The sequence below is a fragment of the Aotus nancymaae genome, unplaced genomic scaffold (genome assembly GCF_030222135.1).
Source record: "Aotus nancymaae isolate 86718 unplaced genomic scaffold, 86718_ANA_hifiasm-v0.15.2.pri h1tg000014l, whole genome shotgun sequence".
NCBI lineage: Eukaryota > Metazoa > Chordata > Mammalia > Primates > Aotidae > Aotus > Aotus nancymaae.
Window position 1 is genome coordinate 75,812,073 of NW_026988425.1, and position 21,292 is coordinate 75,833,364.

Here is a 21,292-nt window from a genome sequence, read left to right on the forward strand (position 1 = left end):
TAATTAAATACTTCTTTTGCTTAATTTAGGACAGAAGAAGAACACCAGAACTAAAAGATTCCTTGATTAGGTGTCAGGAGACATGTGTTCTGACTCGGGTCTCTCACCAGCCATCTGGGAGCTTGTCATTCCTCTCAGTGGAACATCCTTAGTAAGGAATTGGACCAGTTTTACTTTAAGGTTGAGCTAAATTAGAAAATTTACTTTGTAAGCCAAGGAGACCATTAAAAGTGGTATTATTCTCTTGCAATTATATTCCAAAATGATAATAGTCTTAGCAATATTTCAAAGGATAATTTAGTACAGCTAATAACACACTTCACTTTGTTTTTATTTAATTTCATTAAGTGCCTTAAATCTACTTTGGATAAGCTATATGTAGATTAATAAAATAATAAACAAATGCATGACAGCAATGGTTATTATACATTTGAAATAAATTAGTGATTTCTATTGTAAGTACATTAAGTACAATACTATATTGATTATTTTGGATATATTTGTATCACATGAAAGATTTTACAGGCCAGCAGGTTAAAATTTTAATTTTTAGCAACAGAGTCTTTTTTTCTTAAAGGGTATTGTATCTCCATAATATCTTCTTGCAGCTTTCAAAATGACTTTTCTCCAGTTGAATCCAGTGTTTACAATGAGAATGATATCATTTCTGAAGCATGGCCATGTTGAGATGTGTGTTTCCAATATGTTTGACCACTAGCACAGTGTTAAATATACAACATTTCATTGGTTAAAAATCATTACTTCATTTTACCTAGAGGCTACTATTAACTTGTTGACCATATTTTCATGAAGTGAGCATTGCTTGTGCATTAACAACAACTTCCATTATCCCCAACACATTGTCTAGCCTAATTAATAGAGGCTGGAAGATAGGGAGGAGGGTAGGAGAGAAGAGATGGATTCCTGTAAGAGTGAGAGAACATTTCTTTTGCGCGTAATGGTGTTAAACTGTAGTCAATATATTCTTTATCATTAAAAGCTTGAGAGTTTAAACAAAGGATATTCTGCAGATGAATATTTTAGAAGGGTTATGTGAACAGAAACCAGCTTCCCCCTAGTGTATAATTGAAAACAGTATCTCACTGACAGTGATGGTAGCTGCATTTGTTATAATTATGAAAGCCTTTGGTTCCAACACAGGACCAAAGAGCATCCTGCAAATGTTAAAATTTCCCTGGCTCCAATCCTGTGAAGCACTTTTTAGTTTTCACTTCCTCTTTGAATTTTATTTTCATTTCCTCTAAGGTAATGTGACAGTTATTGTAACAAACATTTTTTGTCTTTTGACCTGTAGACATAATTTTCATCTTTCAGCTGTTCCTCCTAACATTGGTCCTGTCCTTTTAACCTGCCCTACAGATTCTAGTCTGCCCTTCTTTGCCCTTAATTGCTTGAGCTCTTATGCTTGCCTTTTTTTAAATCACTTAGTTTGTTCATATTAAACACTAAGTTAAAAAATATTTTACAATGAATGATGTCACATTTCTATACATAGAAATGAGCATTATTAATCCCTGTTGTTGTAAAATGTCATTGAAATTGTGTGCTATTCTCTTTATATAAAGCCATTCTAATTATTTCACATGTTGAAGATGTAACCAAACTATTTTAAGGGTTGCTTATCCATTCACATGTTGAATAGATTCAGTCTGGGTTTTTAAAGACTGTTAATTTGGTATTTTCTCTTTCCTCTAGTCAAAGTGGAGAAAAGCCCCCTTGTGAGGGGCTCCCTCTCTGGAAAAGTCAGCCTACCTTGTCATTTTTCAACGATACCTACTTTATCACCCAGTTACAACACCAGTGAATTTCTCCGAATCAAATGGTCTAAGATTGAAATGGACAAAAATGGAAAAGATTTGAAAGAGATTACTATCCTTGTGGCCCAAAATGGAAATATCAAGGTTGGTCAGGACTACAAAGGGAGAGTGTCCATGCCCACACATCCCGAGCCCGTGGGCGATGCCACCCTCACCATGGTCAAGCTGCTTGCAAGTGATGCGGGCCACTACCGCTGTGATGTCATGTACGGGATTGATGACACCCAAGACACGGTGTCACTGGCTGTGGATGGTAAGGCTTTTAGTATCTGCAAAAGTGTAGTGTAACAATGACATCTGGTTCAGAAGTGTTGTGAAATAGCACTTAGAAGTAACTGTTGTTTGGGGTTTGGACGAGTGGAAAAACACCCGTCAATTCAATAGTCCATGTCTTTCACCAAAAACGAACTGTTATACATTCAAAGGTCAAGGCAGGTGCGTTTTTGGCAGCCACTTCACTGATTCCATGAAGGAAAGTATTGTATACTGAAAATAACAAATACTCCAAGACATGACACGTAATTTAATAATGATTACTTTAGTGTTGGGACTTATCAGTGATTCTTTTTCAAGACTCTAAAAGCTAATCTACATTTTTAAAACCTTTACACATGTATGTATTCACATGTACATACATATACACACATGCACATATATATATGCATGAAAAACTTTTCGCCCTTTTTTCTCTCTTAATGTGATTATTAAAATGTTTGAGTTTGCTTTTAAGAAATTCTATCTTAGATGCAGCTAACCACCATGGCACACATTTACCTATATAACAAGCCTGCACTTCCTGCATAAGTACCCCAGAACTTAAAATAAAAATATATGAGTGACTTTAAAAAAAAAAAAAGAAATTCTATCTTATCTTACATTGAAGAAATAAGTTATTTAATAAAAACCATGGTACATATCAGAGTGTCTTAAAAAGGCCAAGACTTAATAAATATTTGAATTGGATCAAAACAGGAACTTAGTATATTTTTTAAGGTTAACATCCTAGTTCTTATCCATTAAGTCTTGCAGTGAGACATGTTAGTTTCACCCTCTTTTCAGGGGTGGTTTATGTCATTTGAATTTGAGTTAGGAGACAAAGCAAAGAAAAATTGCTTTAATTGGGTACACACATAATGCCATAGCTCTTGGAAGCCTAATATTTTGGCAAGTTATTAAGCAAAATTCTAATACCCAGACATGATGGAACAGATTCTCTTTCAATCCTCCATTTCCCTATAAAATATTTACCTTTCAGAAATATATGCAAAGGGTTTTATTAAAAGTCTTTCTTGTGTAGCCAAAAGGAAATACTCTGAATTTCAGATGCAACACATTAACTTTCTGAATATCCTTTTATATTCAAATTCTATTGCTTCCTTCCATAAATCCATTGTTATGTTGTCTAGGCATCCACTAAGTATCTTGGGTTCTTATCAGTTATTGTAGTTAGCCCCACTGCTATGATTTCTCTCTCTTTTGTTTATATATCACTTTTTAAAATTCCCAAAGGAGTTTAACAACTTCTTACAATTTTTCATCATTAAAGAATTAGCAATGGATTTGCCCCTTGCCCCTCTGAAACAATGAAAATCCTCCACTTAATCTCCTTAGCTCCATGGGGTCTTCAAATTATTCCAGCAACTGCAGATACTTGTACAGATTGAAGTTCCTTGCCTTGGTCGAAGAGGCCTCTTTGTGCCCCTTTACTGCCAATCTTAAGTGCACATGGAAGATTTTTAATTACCAAGAAGACTTTGGAGCTTTGATCAACATAAAACTAATCTAAATCTATTCAAATTCTTGCTTAAGCCTTACAGATCATTTCAAGCTATCTCTTACACTCACCAGATAGCACCATATATATTTCCTGGCAATTTTAGAGATTCTATAAAGGTATGAATTGGCATTTAATTTTTTTTTTTTGCAAAAACTCCTATTTGAGTCATAAAATGTCAGTAATGGGAAAATGAATACTAGTTGTTGTTTTATCTACTCAGAGCCTGTGCAGGTTTTTAAGTCTTTTTGTGTTGGCACTGATCAGAGGTACTTATCTATGAGATGGATAATCTTTTCCCCTGTAGTTATTTTGCTGGCACACACCTACCTTGGAAGACAGAGACGATCTAAGGATAAACACATGGGAGACAGTCTTAATAGCCAGAAGTCAGGCTGTGGAAGATAGACTGTTGTCAATCCCAGAAAATTACTAGGGATAAGAAGAGTGGCACGAATCTTGAAAACCACAGTTTATTCCAAATAACAACCAATAAAAGTGTTCTTAAATGGGATGACTCTTAATAAAATCTCATTCATAAGACCCAGTTGCCTCAATTTCTATTTTTCAATGACTTCTGTGGCACATAAGTTTGATCCACTTTGATGTCTTGCAAAATGAGTCATCATATTTACTCCAGCTAAAAATGGAGAGACTCTTGTTGACATGGGAAGAGAGGATCCAGAGCTCCACCCCCTTGCCTGCTCTATCCTCATCCCTTTGAAAATTTCTTGAGTCCTGGAGCACAGTTCAAAACCACTAGTTTATACAATCCCTAAAATACAACAGAGTGGAATTTGAGGCAAGTATCAGAAGCTTCTGCTAGGAAGAATTTACTTCAGGCTTTCTTTGGATAAAAATTATACATGTTATCTGTCATAGCAGAGACCCTACTTTATGCTGGTCAGGTAAAGAAGATGATAAACATTTGAATGGTACATGGTGGCCTACTCAACATTTTTAAATCCTTTACCTAATTTGACCTTCACACCAATCAAGTAACATACACAATTTTAGTTCCACCTTATGGGACAGAAAATTAAAGCTCAGAAAACTGGACTTGTATAAAACTAAGGAGCAAATTAGGGATTAGAACAAGCCCACTCACTCATAAATAGTCCAATGTCTTTTCCTATCTAGTACATTGTCTCTCAGTGTTTTATATGTGGAGGAAGTGGTGTTAGTAAATATTTTTATGAGGTAAGTGAGTGTTTCATGCATATCTATTGGGTTGACCCTGGATAAAGTCCTGAGTAGAAGTCGATCTTGTGGTCCCTTTAGGTCTTTGTATCTTCTGCAGAATCTACTCCCTTTAGGTATCTGGTGTTCCCATGATTGTCTGAATACTGCCTTCAGTCAGGAAAAGTACTGGGATTTAGTGACTTAAATCCTTTCTTGCATCTAGGAGATCCACTAGAAAACTTTCTGATGGAGCAGAATGGGATGCCTAGATGAATGGCATTTTTGGAGCCCCTCAAATCAACATAATTTTGCATAATCCTGCATAAAGTAAAAGTAAATAATTATGATAGTATTACTATGTAACCAATTAAGTTGATACATTGCTCCAATGAGAAATTTTGCACAGTACAGTGGGAGATTTGAACAGGCTAGCAATCGTTTGCTGTTGTTTTTGCAGGGGTTGTGTTTCACTATAGGGCGGCAACCAGCAGGTACACGCTGAATTTTGAGGCTGCTCAGAAGGCTTGTTTGGACATTGGGGCAGTCATAGCAACTCCAGAGCAGCTCTTTGCTGCCTATGAAGATGGATTTGAGCAGTGTGACGCAGGCTGGCTGTCTGATCAGACTGTCAGGTAAGGGGTCTGGGGGCCACAGGCCTTAATTATTAACTTGAGAGTGAGAAGAAAGTGCCACTAACTAGCCATTTATTTCCCCAGATATCCCATCCGGACTCCCCGAGAAGGCTGTTATGGAGATATGATGGGAAAGGAAGGAGTCAGGACCTATGGACTCCGTTCTCCCCAGGAAACTTATGATGTGTATTGTTATGTGGATCATCTGGATGGTAAGACGTTTGAGTTTCTATATCTTCATATGAACTGAGAATATTGAGGGAAGACCAGAAGTGCATTGGAATAGAGCAAGTCTTCGTGCTTGTTTGGATTCCAAACGGTGGCATTTTGTTTATATGACTGTATGATTTTGCGGTAAAATAAGCCGAAATTAAAGTGGAAGGGGAAGGAGAAGTGTGCAAATGGTTATGCAGGTTAGAAATGTCTTCAGTTAATGGCAGGTTTTCTTACAGTCATGCTGCTCTTGGACTGTTTCCAGTATACTTTTAGAGCATTAAGAATAGAAAGCTGTAAGGGTGGTACCTATTCTGGTGAGAGCGTAAGATAAAAATCATGTGATGACAATCCACTGTGAATCCAAGTACTGACAAATACCCCAGAGCCCAACTAAATAACTCTGTACACTAACCCAGCAGGGGTTTTCAAGTTTCAAGTTTATTTTGTTACACTAATATTCAGAGCAATCCTTCATTCATTCAACCAATCAATACATTAAATCAATCAACACGTTAAAAACCACCTACTGTATTTTTTTTTGGGTACTCTGCTAGTTGCTAGAGATCTAAAGTCAGTTAAGATATAGCCCTTGCTTTTAAGTTGCTTACAGTCTGATTTTGGCACTGTCATTTCTCCTTTGCCTGAATTAGAGATTCTTAAAGAACAGTTTGAGTTCAGTCATACCGACATTATCTAAAGGATGTGGTGCAGTTTTATTATAAAGGCACAGGGGGCTGGGCACAGTGGCTTACACCTGTAATCCCAGCATTTTGAGAGGGCTAGGTGGGAAGACTGCTTGAGTTGGGGAGTTCGAGACCAGCCTGGGCAACATGGTGAAACCATGTCTCTACAAAAAAACAAAAATTAGCTAGGTGTGGTGGCATGCACCTGTAGTCACAGTTACTCGGTGAGTGGGTGGAGTGGGGGGAGCTGAAGGGGGAGGATTACTTGAGCGAGGAGGTGGAGGCTGCAGTGAGCCGAGATTGCGCCACTGCACTCCAGCCTGGGTGACAGAGTGAGACCCTGTCTCAATAAATATGTAAATAAATAAAATAAAGGCACACGGAATAGAAGTTTCTATGACTTTTGAAATGGATTTTCATTTGTATTAACAGCTATTATTAGAATCCTAAAGGTATAGATAATAATGTTAAATTCTAATTTTAATTTTGACTAAGTGCACATAAAAAGAATGATCTCAATTTTCTTGTTTAAAATGAAGAGACTGGATTAGATAATTTCTGTGGTCCCTTTCAACATTAAAATTCTGTGATTCCATGATTCTGTGAATTGAATAAGCAGCCTTACCTGAAAGCTAGAATATAAGCAACTTATGTTTTCCTAATGCCTAGACTATATTTGCAATGGAAGGCCTGCTTTCAAGAAGGGTGCTTAGGTGTGGTTCTTGAGTATCTTAGCATTCTTGTTATCGCTATCACTAAAGATTGCCAAATGTATTTTCTAAACCAAAAGTGTGGAGGTGAGCAACTTTTATTTTTGTATACAGGCAAAGGGAAAACATAACATCCAAGCTATGGTTGAAATATATAAAACTAGAGCTTTTCTCTTGCCTTCATTTTAATTGATTTTGAAATATAGAATAGAAGATGGTTGGTAGGAGAATCTGATTAAATAATCTAGGGAATAAATTTCATTATTGCTGTTTTGGTAAGGTGGAAATTTGTATCACTATTGTTTTAATTTGGTATAATATCTGTAAGGGTGATAATTATAAAAAATATCTGAAATGCTGGTAATACTAGAAATGATCCAGAGGTAGTTTTTGTAAAATTATATGTAAGTTCTCACTAACCTAAAAGATCTTTACCAAATATTATTAAATGGTGGGCTTTCATGGCCAGATTCAAATATCCCAAGCCAGATTCCTTGGTGGAAAGACAGGCTTATGTACCCATGATACCACCAGCCAGAGAGCCCTAGTGACCCCTCGTGTGTTCATCCTTCAGTTTACCCTGATAGAGGTACTATCAGCTCTTAGCTCTCTAAAGCTGTAAGATTGCCCAACTTCAAAATAATTTCGTCAAGCCCAGAGAGGGATGTTGTGGAAGTCCCAGAAATTTCAGGGCCTCTGCAAGTACTATTTGAAGAACTTTTGACAAGTCTTGGTGGTGGGAGTCCTTCTAGGGATTTCCTAGCCACACTGTCCTCACTGAGTGCTGGCTCCCCAGAATCTGTTCATAGTATCATAACCAGTGTTCAGGAACTGGACTCTGTCAGAAGAGGAGCTGAGAGGATGTCTGCATATCTCCCATGATGAAGGATTTACTAGTCTCATAGCCATCCTCTCCTACTTCCACAAACACAGTCACTTCTAAGGCAAATGTTATGCCTAAGCCAGTTTGTGTCCCAGTGTAACCCAACTGTATTTTATAAAGTTATTTTGTATAAATCTACGTATTTGGTGACTGAAAACTTGTAATGTGGAATATAGCGTAACTTTCCTTAGGGTCTTTATACCAAATCAACGGAATTTTAATCTTTTTGTTTTAGTATGTAAAAATTGGAAGAGAAATGTAAAAGTCAGTACAAATATTAATTCAAGAACTGGCTGAAATTTGTGTCAGCAAGGTAACAAGGCATTCATTTCATAGAAGAAACTTGACAATTCTGGAAGATATTCAGCATGTTTACAATAACATTGCTCATGACATTATTTTCCTCCTTGTTTATTGGCCCTTGGATTAAGTATCAAATCTTTGAACACTGCTCTTTTCTTTCTTGGCTTGAAAGTCAGCAGGAATGGGGGTTAAAGGTAACTTTTATAGATGATGAGGTAAAAGGAAGATCACAAAATCATTCCTGTAAGGCTCCTCTCATTTCTTAACTGAAGTATATATATGTCTTCCCTTTTGAAGTAAAGACCATTGGCTAATGAGTGAATTGATAAAAAATTCTTGTGGAAAACTGACTACATAAAATTACATTTGGTACTTCAGTTGCCACGTTGACAAAAGATTATTTGAAGTTGAGTCAAGATTCCTCATAAGAGGCATTGCAAAATTCGTGAGTCAAATAATTCCCGCCTATATTTTATTTTTGTATTTAGGGGAGCCAAGTGTGTGTGTTTGAAAAATGGTGGGGACAGTGAAAGTCAGATTTGATGTATTCTGAATGCATGTCATGGAATACACACACAGGAGTTATGAACCAAGGTGCAATTGCTTTAGATCAGAAGCCATATATTCCAGATGGTCTGATGAAAAAGCCAATTAAGTATAAAATGAAACGTTGCTCAAAAAGGCAATTAATTTTCTGTTTTAATTTAATTATTGTGAAAGATATTTAGTTGACAGAATTGTTGACCTTTTTTTCTCCTTTCTTGTTTTATAATGTCATATTTTCCTGACACATGTATTTCTCTATAAAATTTAAATAATTGCACTAAATTAAATCCTGCCAGTTTTGGGAGAAGAATCTAGTAGGGTTCTTTTTTTTAAGATGGTGATTATAACAGTTATGCATATTCAATGAATACTCACTTCTTTTTTTTAAAGCCTATTCACTAGTGAACATTTCAATATCAGCTTGTGTTCTTAGAAATGATTTGGAAATCATAATGGCTTATTAGACATGATTCAGTCAGTAATAGATATTAATGGAATTAAAATTTTAAAACAAGAATCTAGAAATTAAGATCCACAAAATAATCCTTATTAGGGATTTTAATCTTTGTTTCCCTGTAAGACAGATTTGGAAAACATTGGGAGAGTTTTAATGCAGAGTTGAGATGATTAAATGGCTCAAGAAATTAGGTAAAGGATCAGAATTATTTAGGAGTGAAATTAATAGACTATTTGGTTTCCTGATGTTAGCTGGTACTTTAAAAAATAAGTTTCTTTTTTTAGGCATTTAATTCACCCTGCAGATACATTGGAGTAGTGCAGATGAGATTAGACTATCTTCTTTCATTGTTGACCCACTTAGTTTCCTTGCGAATGAGTCAGTCCTTCCAGTCTTGTCCCCAGACCTGACAAATGGCTGCTGGTGCAGGAGCTCTTTTTCCCCGTGACATAGGACTATCCTCTTATGGCCTGTATTTTCTATGTAGCCCTGCCTTTGGGTGTTTATGTCACCTGGGTTGACTACTACCCTACTATTTCAATTCCCCGTTTTTTTTTTACACAAGCTTCCCAGCACTTTGACAGGCCTATAATGTGAACACTCTCTTTCATCTCATATTTCCTCCTGAAGACCTAGTTGATCCTTCTCATCTTCACCATCTCTGAACCTTGAATGTGTGACTATAATTACCCTCTTGAAAATATTTGCTTATACTTCCCTCTCCTACTAAATATGGATGTGGGGAAAGAACGAAACAAAGAAATTGGTATTTGTATCCTCAATATGTCCTTGGCATATAGTAGGTGCTCCATAGGTGGAGATGCATAAATGAGTGAATTATTGAATTAACTTACAAACCATCGATGCCTCCCTACTCACGTTGCTTTATACTTATTTCCTGGATAGTTTCCTACTTCTCTAGGCTCCATCGCTATCTTATCTGCTTCCTGATTTTTTCATTGCTTTAATTTTCTTACTAGTTTGTTTAATTTCATTTTTGTTTTCTTGTGCATAAATTGTAAACCAAAAGTCTTATGGGACATATAGGGCGTGAAAGAATACCAAAAGAACAAATATGTGAACAATGAAGATGTTAATTTCTAGTTTTGCATGTTTAGCCCCCAAATTCTCTTCTGAATTTCATACCCATATTTCTAGTTTGTGAATCATTTTTTGTGTTTCATTTTTGCTTTTGGTGGTCACAAATAGTCCCCATGACTTTAAGAGTCCTTGAGGGGATCTGTTTTACTACCATCAAAACACTTAAACACCAACGCCATATAATTCTCCTTAACATTGTGCTTTGGTTTTGTTGGCTTCATCCACAAGCAAAAACTCTTCAAAACCCCTAAAACCTGCCCTACTGCAATCTATTCAACCTCGATTTCCACACTCTTCAATGGGACTCCACACATGTGCATCTGGCCCTCCACAGACCCTTTGCTCGCTCCTGCCTGCAAGTCTGCTCTGTTCCTCTCAGGGAACACACACCCCTCATTTTTTCAGCATTGTGATTTCACCTGTGCTTAAAGACTTACTGCTTCCAGGATCCGCTCTTTGGCTGTTGCAGTTCACACTGAAATTTCTTGACTCTGACCTTCTACTTTACTTAGAATTAGTTTGATGTGATTTATTGCTTAACTGTTTTCTGGTTTCTTTGTGTTCATCAAATATAAAATGTTATGTATTTGTTTTGTTTCAGCAAAATTATTGTAAGCTCCTAGTAGAGATAAGACCATAAACTTCTATATCTTTCTCAATTGCAATCAAGAGCCTGTTCCCATCACAGACACATAATAGTCAATAAATACTTGATGGTACTTACAGTATTTCTCCAACTTTTGTCTCTTTTAGAAGTTGCCTTCTACCACCACCTTTCCATTTCTATAACACTTGTAAAAAATGCTTTGCTTTATTTACCAAATTCATAAAGATCTACTTTTTACCATTATTTAATCACCATGATACTATATTTTCTTCTTTGTATTTCTCCTCCCACTCTTTTCTTTGATGTCTTTTAGAAATAACTCCTTCCCAGAGACACTCCTTTTCTCACCTCTCATGATAATTTATTCTCCTTGCCTCCCACTCCTTCCCAGCAAATTGTCATCTCTGGGATTGCTTTTCTTGTATTAATACCTATTCATTAACTCTAGGTTATTATTTTTACTGTTTCCAGGATGACTTTGTCACCTCTGTGTCTTACCTAATGCCTCCATATTGTCCTTTTGCCTCACCTAGAACCAAAAACAACTTTTCCATTTTTGTTATTTCATGAGCTCCTTTAGATATGAACATCTAAACATTTAGATAAACATCATGAGTAGTTTTCTTAGAGCACGGTTGGTTCTAGCTTTTTAGAGGTTTTGGTTGCACCAAAATCAGATATTGAATCTGGAAATTATATAATTTTTCCCTATAGACTCTCAGATTGCCTGATAGTTTTAATGAAATTTACAGTATGTATTCTATAGAATATTTCACTGATGAAGGTTATTTAAGAATTTGTGATTTCTGTCCTTACTGGGCTTATTCAGTTAAAAAGCCCCATTTCAGCTTGAAGAGCTTCTTGCACACTGTGATTCAGCTAATGGTTAAAATAGTGATTCCTGATTTCAGAATCTCTTCACATTTGTTGCAGTTGGAGCTAGAAGGTGCTGAAAACTTTTAATCTGTTCTCTGTAGCTTTCTATATACGCTTTGGAGATCAACACACCTTGCTTACAGTTGCTTCTGTGTAGTGTTTGAACAGTCTAAGAGCCACTGAGGAAAGCAATCAGGCACAGCATACTGGAAGCACCTCTGGAAGATGATGTCCTTATTCAGTACAGTGGTTTTAGTATACTGATTGTGAGTAGGTTTATGAGTAGAATGAGGAAGGAAACTATCTAATGTATGGTTGGATTATTATTTAACTTAAATCTTATGAAACCTTTATCAGGTACTTTTTAAAAGAACTTCTGCCTATAAGGAAACAGGCACAGAGAGGTTAAGTTATTGAATATGCCTTTTTCTTCTTCTATTGCCATAAACTCACAGGGCCACCAAAGATTCCCCAGTAGAGCAGCAGGCAGTCTTACAAGCCAAGAAGATAAAAAACACTCTCAAAGCTCCCCCAAATCTCTGATATCTCATTAGAAAATACCATAATTCTTATTTGAGCAGTGATTGCATTAGTGATTGGATTACAATGATTGGAATTGCTGGGTCAAATGGTAACTCTACTTTTAACTTTTTAAGGAAATTCAATGCTGTTTTTCAATATGGCTGCACCATTTTACAGTCTCATCAGCAATAGACTAGGGTCCTGATTCCTCCACAGTCTTGTCAACACTTGCTATCATCTGACCTTTTGTGTAGCCATCCTAATGAGTGTAAAGTAGTATCTCTGTGGTTTTAAACTGTATTTCTCTGATGACTAATGAGCTCCAACATCTTTTTATGTGCTCGCTAATCATTTATTGATCTTGGTAGAAAGGTCTACTCTGAAACTTTGCCCACTTATAATTGGGTTGTCTTTTTATTATTAAATTGTGAGTGCTCTTTTTATATTCTAGATTTTCACATCTTCTCATGTAAATGATTTACAAATACTTTCTCCAATTCTGTGAGTTGTCTTTTTACTTTTGATAAGGCCCTTTGAAGAACAAAAATTTTTAATTTCGATGAAATACAATTTGTCTGTTTTTAAAATTTTTGTGCTTTTGGTGTCATATCTAAGAAAACATTGCCAAATCCCTAGTCATGAAGATTTAGCTCTGTGTTTTATTCTAAGAGATCTATAAGTTTTACCTCCTTTGTTTTTATTTTGATCCATTTTGAGTTAGCTTTTGTATATGGTGTGAGGTCGGGGTCCAAATTAATTCTTTTGGATGTGTTCCTAGCACCATTTGTTGAAAAGATAATTCTTTCTCCATTTAATGACCTTGGCACTCTGTTGAAAATCAATTGACCATAGGTAGATGATTAATTTCTGGACTCTAAATTATATTCCATTGATTCGTATGTCTACCTTTATGCCAGTATCACAATGTCTTTATTACTATTGCTTTGTAGTAAATTTTGAAATTGGAAAGGGTGAGGCCTCCAACTGTGTACTTCTTTTTCAAAATTGTTTTAGTATTCTGGGTTTCTTGAGTTCCCACCTGAATTCTAAAATTGGCTTGTCAATTTCTGCAAAGAAGCCAGGTAGGATTCTGTTATAGATTGCATTGACTCTCCAGATCAATTTGGGGTATATTGCCTTCTTAGCAATATTATGTCCTCTGATCAGTGAACCTGAAATGTCTTTCTGTTTTTTTTAGATATTCCTTAATTTCATTCAATGATATTTTGGTTTTTTTAGATTATAAGTTTTGCAGTTCTTTTGTTAAATTTACTCGTAAATATTTTATTATTTTTGATTCAAGTGCAAATGAAATTTTCTTAATTTCTTTTATTGATTGTTTATTTCAAATGTATAGAAATGCAATTGATTTTTATATATTGGTCTTGTATCTTGCAACCTTGCTGAACTTGCATCTTAGTTCTAAATGTTTTTTAGTGAATTCCTTAGTATTTTCTTTATACAGTCTCTTTCATTTTATAATCTTACTTTATATGAGTAGAACTGTCTTGACATAAACTCCTTAAAGCATGTGACAGTCATTTGCTTTAAGGTTTTGATGTCAGGATCTCCTGGAGTTCTGAATCAAAAGAGCTTCTTTGGAAATACAGTCACCATTTACCTCCCAGCTGCGAAAAGCCAAAAAACCCAAACTAGGCTGATCCTCCTTCGTTGACCTGAGGTCATTCTGTGCCTGTCAAACCAAATAACATGTTCAATCTTTTGTATATTTTGAAGACTCAGAAACCCAGAATTTTTTTAGAACCTCTTTCTCACTCTAATTAAAACCTACTGCTCTGTCAATGGGAAAGAATGAGTCCAGACATTCTGAAAACTGTACAAATACGTTTACATTTTAGTAGGGGCTTGCTGCATCTTTAACTTCTTTGAATTGATGTAGGTAAGATCTTGTGTAATATAGTATCAAATATGCACATTCATTTTCAAATGAATATAATCTGATTTAGAGAATGTTAGCTATCATAGTAGACTATGGATAATACACTAATAATTAATTAAAGGTTAACATTTTTAAAACTCAAAGTCTATGGTTTAATGCTCTACTTCAGCCTAATACAAGGGAGAAATTTGGAAGGGGCTCTCCTAGCTTTCTAGTCTTGTTACTCCCAAATTAGAAACATTACCAGCCTAACAGTAATTCTGGGGTCTAAAATGAAGTTATTTTGGGAGCTCTGGAGTTTTCTTGTCACTGTTAACAGAAGATTGACCTTTGTGCAGGTTAAATAATCAAATCTTAGAGGAAATTGACTTGCTTTTAAATTATCTACAAATATTAGCTCTTAAAAGATTATATGTATATATTAGCTGTTAACCAAACCATGTGCATCTGATGGACTTTGTGATTCAGTGGATAATGAGCATTAGTTTTTCCTGCTTTGATCTTATGTATATTGATACAGACAAAAATACGAGAGAGAGAGAGAGACAGAGAGAGACAGAGAGAGACAGAGAAGAAAAAGAAAGTGTTGGAAAAGCTTAGAAGTCCAACACTTCAAAGCTAATTATTTTGTTGAATTGTTGCTATCACCTTGATACTTGATATATTCTGTTAGTGATTTTATCATATGGTGTTTAGAAGCTTATTTCATGTAACTACTTCCAGCTTACTCATCCCATTTACTTTTGTGTACATTTATTATTTATATACTATTTTGACCCAGATAGCAAGGAAATGTAAAAACATTTACAAATCTTGAAGTTTTATAGTAAAAAAACAAAAAACAAAACAAAAAGTGGGGAATGCTGATCCCAAATGGATAAAGGAAATTATAAATTAGTTTATAAGAACTGATTTTCAGACCAAACAGTTGAGTATAGTAGAGCTATAAGTGCAATGAACAGAAGAAGCATAATCATGTGTCACAGCACCCAGCAAATATACTCTGCTAGAAAGCTGGTGAGATCTCAGCTTTGACTGCCACAGAGAGCAGCCCATCTGCTGCAGTGCAGGAAAGAATTGTGTAATTATCTGTGATTAAGTCTTCCTTTCACCTTGGTAATTGCAAGAATTGTCAGTGGAAGAGAAAGATCCTATCCCGGTTTTATACTAGACTTAGGCTCTTTAATCATATTGTTGAGTGACTCCTGAGTATAAACTCTAGTTTTTGAACACTGCGGGTCATTTTTAATGTTTTGATTTGTTTTCATCACTGCTTGCCATTTCAGTATGTGTCATGTTTGAGTCTGCCAAGAAGCAGTTTTTCCATTTAGCAAACAGAATTGTGAAAAAAAATATACATGGTCCACTTTCTAGGGAGTCTTGTAGCAGCTAGTGGTCAAATTAGAGTATTTCTTCCCTTCATATTTCTGATATTAATTCCCATAATTAAGATAAATTTAGTTTGTAGAATGTCACCAGGTATCAAAGTCTCACAACATGTCTTCCAGTTTCTTCTAGGGCATCCCTGGAAAGTTGAAATAACAGAAATATGCCAAAGCTATAAGTATTTAACTTGAAATTTTGGAAAACCATGGCTTAAGATACTGCGTATGTTTTCCATATGAATATGCAAAGTATCCTATGCATGAAAGGCCCTGTTCTACATCATATTTTGCATGTACACTAATCTGAATATGTATATACCTTGATGAATTCTTATTATAACAATCTAGCTTACTTTAAATCTGACATCTTAAATAATGCATCATTTTGTTTATATAAAAGATATTTGATATATTTCCTGATGGATTAGTTTGTTTTTATGCTGCTGATAAAGACATACCTAAGACTGGGAAGAAAAAGAGGTTTAACTGGACTTATAGTTCCACATGGCTGGGGAGATCTCAGAGTCATGGCAAGAGGCAAAAGGCACTTCTTACACTGTGGCAGCAAGAGAAAATGAGGAAGAAGCAAAAGAAGAAACCCCTGATAAACCCATTAGATCTCATGAGACTTATTAACTATTACGAGAATAGCAAGGGAAAGATGGGCCCTATGATTTCATTACCTCCCCCTGAGTCCCTCCCACAACAGGTGGGTATTCTGGGAGATACAATTCAAGTTGAGATTTGAGTGGGGACACAGCCAAACCATATCATTCCACCCCTGGTCCCTTCCAAATCTCATGTCCTCACATTTCAAAACCAATCATGCCTTCCCAACTGTCACCCAAAGTCTTAACTCTTTTCAGTATTAACCCAAAGGTCCACAGTCCAAAGTCTCATCTGAGACAAAGCAAGTCCGTCTTGCCTATGAGCCTGTAAAATCAAAAGCAAGCTAGTTACTTCCTAGATGCAATGGGGGTACAGGTATTGGGTAAATAGCCATTCCAAATGGGAGAAATTGGCCAAAACAAAGGGATTACAGAGCCCATGCAAGTCCGAAATCTAGTGGGGCAGTCAAATTTTAGAGCTCCAAAATGATCTCCTTTGACTCCAGGTCTCACATCCAGGTCATGCTGATGCAAGAGGTGGGTTCCCATAGTCTTGGGCAGCTATGCCTCTGTGGCTTTGCAGGGGACAGCCTCCATCCCAGCTGTTTTCATGGGCTAGTATTGAGTGTCTGCAGCTTTTCTGGGTGCACAGTGCAAGCTGTCAGTGGATCTACCATTCTGTGTTCTGGAAGATGGTGGCCCTCTTCTACCACAGCTCTACTAGGCAGTGACCCAGTAGGGACTCTGTCTGGGGGCTCCAACCCCACATTTCCCTTCTGCACTGCTCTAGCAGAGGTTCTCCATGAGGGCCACACCCCTGCAGCAAACTTTTGCCTGGGCATCCAGACATTTCCATACATCTTTTGAAATCTTGGCAGAGGTTCCCAACCTCAATTCTTGACTTCTGTGCACCTGCAGGCTCATCACCACGTGGAAGCTGCCAAGGTTTGGGGCTTCCACCCTCTGAAGCCACAGCCTGAGCTGTACATTGGCCCCATTCAGCCATGGTTGGAGTGGCTAGGGCACAGGGCACCAAGTCCCCAAGCTGTACACAGCATGGAGACCCTAGGCCTGGCCCAAGAAACCACTTTTCCTCCTGGGCCTCCAGGCCTGTGATGAAAGGGGCAGCTGTGAAGGTCTCTGATATGGCCTGGAGATATTTTTCCCTGTGGTCTTGGGGATTAACGTTAGGCTTCTTGCTACTATGCAGATTTCTGCAGCCAGCTTGAGTTTCTCCCTAGAAAATGGGGTTTTCTTTTCTATTGCATAGTCAGGCTTCAATTTTTCCAAACTTTTATGCTCTGCTTCCTGTATAAAACTGAATGCTTTCAATAGAACTGAAGTCACCTTTTGAATGCTCTGCTGCTTAGAAATTTCTTCTGCTACATACCCTAAATCACCTTTCTCAAGTTCAAAGTTCCACAAATATCTAGGGCAGGGGCAAAATGCTGCCAGTCTCTTTGCTAGAACATAACAAGAGTCACCTTTCCTCCAGTCCCCAAGTTCCTCATCTTCATCTGAGACCAACTCAGACTGGACCTTATTGTCAATATTGCTATCAGCATTTTGGGCAAAGCCATTCAACAATTCTCTAGGAAGTTCCAAACATTCCCACATTTTCTTCTCTTCTTAGCCCTCCAAACTGTTCTAACCTCTGCCTGTTACTCAGTTCCAAAATTGCTTCTACATTTTTGGGTATCTTTCCAGCAACACCCACTCTACTGGTACCAATTTACTATATTAGTTTGTTTTCACACTGTTGATAAAGACATACCCGAGACTGAGAGGAAAAAGAGGTTTAATTGGATTTATAGTTCCACATGGCTGGGGAGGCCTCAGAATCATGGTGGGAGGTGAAAGGCACTTCTTATATGGTGGCAGCAAGAGAAAATGAGGAAGAAGCAAAAGCAGAAAACCCCTGATAAACCCATCAGATCTTGTGAGATTATTAGCTATCATGAGGATAGCACAGGAAAGACCAGCCCCCATTATTCAGTTACCTTCCCCTGGATCCCTCCCATAACACGTGGGAATTCTGAGAGATACAATTCAAGTTGAGATTTCGGTGGAGACACAGCCAAATCATATCACTTTACATTTTATTTACTGTTTTTAATTAGAGAAAAATAAAATATTCTCTCATGAATAGGTAACATTTAGAAACATGTTCCAAATCTGTACTCTTAATTACAGGTTTGATAATTGTCCTATCAATGTAGCTGCTTTGATGAGGCTACTCCTGGAACTTATTAATAGGCTTCTTGTCAAACTACAAAAAAAAGATGCTTGTTTTCCAGGAGAGCAACTATCCAGCAAATCTAAAATACATTAAATTGTTCAGGCACAAGTATCCAGGAGCAGAGATAGAACACAATCTTATTCTATGCTAATAAGATAGACATTTTCTCTCATCAAAGCTGTGCATCCCCGGTCTAACTCTAAAGTTGTACTGTGATAAAAACTCAGGAAGAACTTTTATTATTCACATAAGAGACAAAAAATTGGCATTAAGATACCCTCTGGGTAGGAGCTTACATAGCTGGGCCAATTAAATCATGTTGAGAGAGAGCAACTAAGCAAACGTGCCTATTTGATTTGCTTGATTTCCAGTGTTTGCTGTGATCCGTGGCTTTCTCTTTTGTCCATTCCTTTGGTTCCTGATTTGACTTTGCCTCTAGGCATTAGATTTTATCTTCGGATGCATCCTTCTATGACCATTCATTTTTGGACCAAGCCTGGATTTACAATTCTGTTATACTGCCTCAGACTTCATTTCCATCCAATTTCATTCCACTGTGCTATAGTTTACAACATATAATTTGACTTAGAAATAATTCTTGACTATGGATTTAAAGATTGAAAATAGATCAATAGAAACTTTGAAAATGTTAATATCTTCATTGTTTTTCTCAGTGCAGAAATGGCCAGTGTTTAGCTTAAAATCTGCATTTGTGTATGCGTGTGTGAGATATGGGGTTGAAAGACTTACTCCTGGAATGTATTGTTGAGGAGAAAGCCTGTTGCTATCTGCCATACCTTGATTTACTTTATGCAAAATGATCTTCTTGTTAAGTAATGAGCTCTTTCTATGTTCAGTTTAAATTGCTGTCTTAGGCACTTCATCAGAGTTCCCTGCTCTGCCTCATTCCCCTTTTTGCTCACTTGCAGTCTTTGACATAACCCTAGGTGGCGATTGGCATCAGATATACTTTGCTTTGTAATCTCCTGCTTTGATTCTGACTGGGTACCCAGTCTGCTCACTTTGCTCCTATCTCGAACAGGTTGACATGTACCAGAAATTTAGTACTAAGTTACGTGCGTTCTAAGTTAATTGAGATTCCTCTTCTTGATTAAAACACACGTCTTTACAGCAATGCTTTCCAAACTATTCCATAAAACAGATTTATGTACAAATGTCCCTGCCTTAATAATAAAGGGTTGATACATGGAGAGGACAGAAGTTTGGACATTTAACTTATCATGCTTGGTATAGATTGGGTGTTAATTATAAGAGATTGAAGACATACTCAGTTCTATCATGTAAATGCTTCACTCCATCATTAGATTTTTGAGGTGAGCAAGGTAATGTTCACACTAAACAATTATGATTTAGGAAGGCTTAGATCGTTATTTTTTAGAACAGAATTTAAGTAATTTTTTTTCTTTTTCTCATTATTCTGAAAAAAACAATAATTACGCTAAATAAAATAACTGATCACACGTTATCTTAACAGATTAATTCTTTTAATCCTCGCCTTCAACTCAATTGATTCCAGTTAAATCTTCCTTTTTTCATCTGAATTACAAGAAACCCAATGGTAATGTTTCTTGCAATATGTTTTATAAAAATTTTATTTGGAAAGTTTGAAAATTTTCTACACATAATTGAAAAGGATCAGCTGGGCACAGTGGTGCCTGCCTGTAGTCCCAGCTACTCAGGAAGCTGAGGCAAAAAGGAAGTTGAGGCCAGGAAGTTGAGGACAGAGTGTGCCATGATCATGCCTGTGAATAGTCACTGCACTCCTGCCTGGGCAATATAGCAAGACTCCCATCTTTTTTGAAAAAAAAGAAAGAAAGAAAGAAGAAAGAAATGGCATTGGGATAACATAATTTATTGAAAGTAGTAAAATGATTATTCTATGAGTATCAAACAGATAAATGAAAATTATACACTTCAAACAACTGAATTAAATAATTGATAATTGATAACTCATATAAATAATTGATAATTGATAATTCTGATATAAATAATTCTTATATAAAGTCAGATTTAACAAGCTTTTTTACATGAAAAGTTCTGTAAGTAGGTCTGAACTGATTTACTACTAATAAGAGAATTGTGTTTGTAACGGGCCAGCACCTACTGAAGGCTTTCTTTATTTTAATACTGCAAACATGTTTGCTATTTAAAACTGGGAAACCAGCTACCCATAAAATCATGCTGCCATTTTCTCCTCATTAGCCCTTTGGTCTGATCTTCCTTGGAGAAGTTGATATTGCCTAACAGCCTAACAGTGCAGCTGGAGAAGTGGAGTTTTACTCAATTACATTTCTTTGCCCTGCTGTGGTTGGCAGATCACACTTGCTACTTAAGAGGAATGGTAGTTTTGCCTTAAGGTAGGAGTATCTCAGGAAATGCAGGAAACTAAGGCAACACAGCTAATATTCCAGCTGTAATAACCAGTCCAAGGGTTCTACCTTTTAGGGAAAACTATTGGCATGCTGCCTTCTTTACACCTTCAGCCCTTTCAGGCCTCAGGCAAGTGTGATTCTGAGGTGAAGGAGGCTGCTCAGGGTGACGTAGTTTCTCTGTCTGCCTTTCTCTCTGTTGCTTTGAGCTAAGTCTATGGTGAGATAAGATGCCTGTTTCAGACAGCAGCCATCGATCCAAAGCTTTGTAGCAGAGTTAGCTTCATTTAATACGCTGTTGGGAAGGATGGGGGAAAAAGAGACCTGGTTTCTTAATAAGAACTTGAAGTGCCATTCATTTAACAAATAGTATTGAATACATACTCTGTAACTGGCACTGTGACCCTTATGCTTTTGAAATTCATTAGGAAGCGAGACAT

General features: G+C 36.7%; 1 protein-coding gene across 5 annotated transcripts in view; it reads left to right on the plus strand.

Moving 5' to 3' along the window:
* VCAN (versican) overlaps positions 1-21,292 on the plus strand; it is a 110,828-nt gene that overhangs the window by 16,414 nt on the left and 73,122 nt on the right. For all 5 annotated transcript variants that reach the window (XM_012477605.3, XM_012477602.3, XM_012477604.3 and 2 more), the window contains exons 3-5: positions 1,717-2,091; positions 5,252-5,426; positions 5,511-5,638. In XM_012477605.3, coding sequence (XP_012333028.2) covers positions 1,717-2,091; positions 5,252-5,426; positions 5,511-5,638 — 678 coding nt within the window. The remainder of the gene's footprint in view (positions 1-1,716; positions 2,092-5,251; positions 5,427-5,510; positions 5,639-21,292) is intronic.